The 3,737-nt window shown below is 39.3% G+C and overlaps 1 protein-coding gene across 1 annotated transcript; it reads right to left on the bottom strand.

Annotated features, from left to right (window-relative positions):
* Nucleotides 1-881: 881 nt before the first annotated feature.
* On the bottom strand, nt 882-1,208 carry LOC124371383. Its single transcript, XM_046829714.1, has one exon. It carries the CDS (start codon nt 1,206-1,208, stop codon nt 882-884), a length of 327 nt encoding a protein of 108 aa, XP_046685670.1.
* Between the last annotated feature and the right edge of the window lie 2,529 nt (nt 1,209-3,737).

The raw sequence follows: 3,737 nt of genomic DNA, 5'->3' as shown, positions 1-3,737 counted from the left end.
TACGGAGAAAGCAAGCCAACAGAATCATCATGTGAAACAGTCTGCCGGTGAAAGTGACATAAATGGTACCAATCGCCATTTATTTATTTATTTATTTATTTATTTATTTATCAACGGTCAGTGCCATTTACACAAATGTACAAACAAGCAACTAGTACATACAAAAAGTACAAATTACAACATAAGTTAACAACAATATTTACTAGATAGCTTCAAGATGTATATAAATAATTTCCAACAAATAATTATTTTAAATACACAAATAGTAACAACAAAGAGTATAAAACTAAGCAACAATCAATAAATACTCTCTAACAACAATTGACTTCAACCAACCCAAGAACAATACTGATATGTAGGTATATAAATGCTATTAAACTACAATGGGACCAACTAGCATTTGATCTAAATACATTTTTAAATGCTATGCCTAAGAACAAAAAGAAGATAAGACTAGAAAAAGAATAAGTATAAAATTTCCCTGAATAATCACGAGTGCAATATGTTTTCCCTGAAGGTAGTGGGTGAAAGAGCCAAAGAAGTCGGCCCGTGCTGAAAACAAGAGTTCCCATGTCTCAGTAAACGAGGATGATACTGTGGTAGCCGTAGCTGGTTAGCTGATGTGTCTTTCCAAAGAGGTCTCTCGACCTGGTGCCGTCCGACTGGAACACGCAGATCTACCATGCCGAGGAGATCGGGGCAGTCGATACTACCATTTAGCAGTCTGGTGCAGGAACATCAGGTCCAGATACCTTCTTCTTGACTCCAGCAGGGGCAGTCCAAGAGCATCCCTTAGCGTTGTCACCGGAACCTCCCTATAGTTAAATCCCAGCCGGACTCCAACTGTCTTCAAAAATCTTATCTGAATTCTTTCCAGTAGGTCAACAATGGTTTTTCTGGAAAGGAGCCCACACCACGGACGCATACTCCAGATGTGGTCTGACCAGCGAGATGAAGAGATGTCTCAATGAGGGAACAGAAAGACCATCACGTGAGGCTCTTATGACAAATCCAAGGGAAGCGTTGGCTTTTTTAGAAATATGTTGCAAGTGCTCCCGAGGGTCAAGATTAGGTACCATTATTATTCCAAGGTCCTTTGCACTCTCCACTCGCTTCAGATGGGCACCTCCAATAGTATAACCATACTCAAGAGCTGACCGAGAACGTGCAAATGTCATCACAAAACATTTGTCCGGATTCAAGTCCATGTTCATTCAACACACACACACCATTCTACAAGACCATCCAAGTTACTTTGCAATCTACGGCAATCATCAGGACCAGTTATCTCAACAAAGACCCTAGCATCATCTGCAAACAACAAGAAATTAGTTGAAAGCCTGTCGCCCACATCATTAATAAACAGGCTGAACAAAATGGGTCCCAGGAGTGAGCCCTGAGGTAACGCCTGACAGAACGGGTATCGGTTCAGAAACTGCTCCCCCAAACCGCACTTGTAGATGTCTATTATTAAGGTAGGACTCAAACCAGTCAAGCAAAACAACCATGGATCCCAAAGGCCTCAAGTTTTTTGATCAGGTGGACGTGGCTAATGCGATCAAAAGCCTTAGAGAAATCCAGGTAGACTGTGTCGATCTGAGTGTCCCTAGAGAAGGACCGGATTACAGTGTTATGAAAAACAGCCAAATTAGTTGACGTGGAGGCGACCCGCAAAGAAACCCATGCTGTTCGGGACAAATAAAGCTCCTCAAAGAAAAAGAAATGAAATCCAAAACGATGCTTTCAAATATCTTGGCCAGACACGACTGTATAACTACAGGTCTGTAGTTTTGAACATTCCCCAAGTCACCAGATTTGTGAATTGGAGTAACATAAACCAGACTTAAGATTCTGGGGGAAAACTCCTTTACTCATCAAAAGATTGAAAAAAATAGTGAGGTGGGGGGCAATTGCACTAGAGCAATATTTTATGACTCTGGGTGGTATACAGTCAGGGCCAGAACCCTTGTAGGGGTCCAGAGCTTCAAGCCTTTTTTCCATATCAGTACAATCAACAAAGCACGATGACAAGCTTGCATTTGACTGAGGAGGGTATGTAGAGGGATTACTTCTTGGCAACCGGTACACAGATGCAAAGAATCTGGAAAAAAAGTCACACATTATTGAAGGATCTTGCGTACTAACGTCATTGTAAATCAATCTTGATGGTATCCCCAGGTTTTTTCTTTGACAGTTCACATGCGCCCAAAAAGCCTTGACGTTTTTCCGGGATTGCCGAATTCAACCTCTGAATATATGAATCGTAACACACCCTAGCGAGAACACTGCATGACCTTCTCAATCCACAAAAACGCCAGTAGTCCTCATCTCTAAGAGTGGATTTAAAAGTCTTATGAGCAATCTTCTTCCTGGTAACCAAACTCACCAATTCCTTCGAGAACCAGCGTGGAAACGTTTTACTTCCAATATATCTTATGGGGGAATTTTCAAACGATGACTTGTCCCAGTTTGTTGGCAAAAGCCCATGAACGCAGTCTCCACATCATCACAATGAACAGGGTAGGGAGTATCCTGAATCCATGAGAAGACGTTATCCATATTGCACCTATTTAAGTCCTTTTGAAATCGCTTAGGATCCCGTTATAACCAACCATTATACCAACATATTAATTGTTCGAATGGACGCCCACTGCTCTGATTGGTTGCATTGAGAAAAACGAATTGTTTCTAAATGTGCAGCAGGAGACTCCTGCATCGGGGTGAAAGATACAGAAGTCTGGAATCTGTGACGTAACGAAAGGCCTTCCACAAAAGGAATTTTCAGGAATCCTCCTTTAAACTGGAGGTCCCTTAACTAAAATCAAGAATGTATGGATTATATTAGTTAGTCCAAAATATTATATGGGTATGTTTAACCTAAAATGTAGAACTTTTAAATTAAATTAAACTTAATAACCATTTTATATTTTAAAAAAAGGTAACTCAGAATGTTGGGTTATTAAGGAGATTTTAAGTGCCTAATAAGGTGCCCAGAAATTAAAATTCCTATGCATCTCACAAATTTAGATGAAGAGATTTAATTCGCATGTTTAAAATATTAACGATAGAAATTCGTACTAGGCTACATACGATAATTTAACTTATAAACCTTTACATGCTAATAACTTGAATGCAAAGGAAACAGGGTTTTTCCGGACATTTGCCATCGTTCAGTTGAAACAAGAAATCAGTAACACTAGGTTTCGAGATCTGCAATCTGATCTCTTCTTCAGGTAAAGAACAACATAATACATAATTACAAACTAGGTTAAAATAAACAAATCATACCAAAGCGTTGTGGCACGCTTAAGTCAGGAAATCACAACCTACATGTTGTTTTGTCAAACTTCACTAACTCTATAAAAACATGCTCTTAATAAAAAAACTATACAAAACACTAATCATTAAAACTTAACTACGGAATACAGGTCACAATACGTCTTCACTCGTCTACTAACCACCTACGACTGACCAGAGGGACTAGCCAATGGTAATCGTCACGGCTGGCTAAAACAAGATGGCGGAAATAAAAGGGAAAGGGGGACAGGAATGGGCCCTTTCGTTATTTATTTATATACGGAGAACTCCATTTTACAGATAAGTACAACTAAGGCTGACACAAAAAAGTGGTCATAATCTAAGACAACAACATCAACGTTCAAAACTAATACAATATTATGGCAGCAGAACACAAAATTATGTTGATTTGAATACAAGTTTTTTGCTACATTTAGATA

The sequence above is a fragment of the Homalodisca vitripennis genome, unplaced genomic scaffold, assembly GCF_021130785.1.
Source record: "Homalodisca vitripennis isolate AUS2020 unplaced genomic scaffold, UT_GWSS_2.1 ScUCBcl_1348;HRSCAF=4857, whole genome shotgun sequence".
NCBI classification, from domain to species: Eukaryota; Metazoa; Arthropoda; class Insecta; order Hemiptera; family Cicadellidae; genus Homalodisca; species Homalodisca vitripennis.
This window is presented reverse-complemented; position numbering and strand designations above follow the sequence as displayed.

Bases quoted from the DNA above. Each gene is read 5' to 3' on its own strand.
- LOC124371383 (XM_046829714.1), bottom strand. From the start codon at position 1,208: ATGGACTTGAATCCGGACAAATGTTTTGTGATGACATTTGCACGTTCT.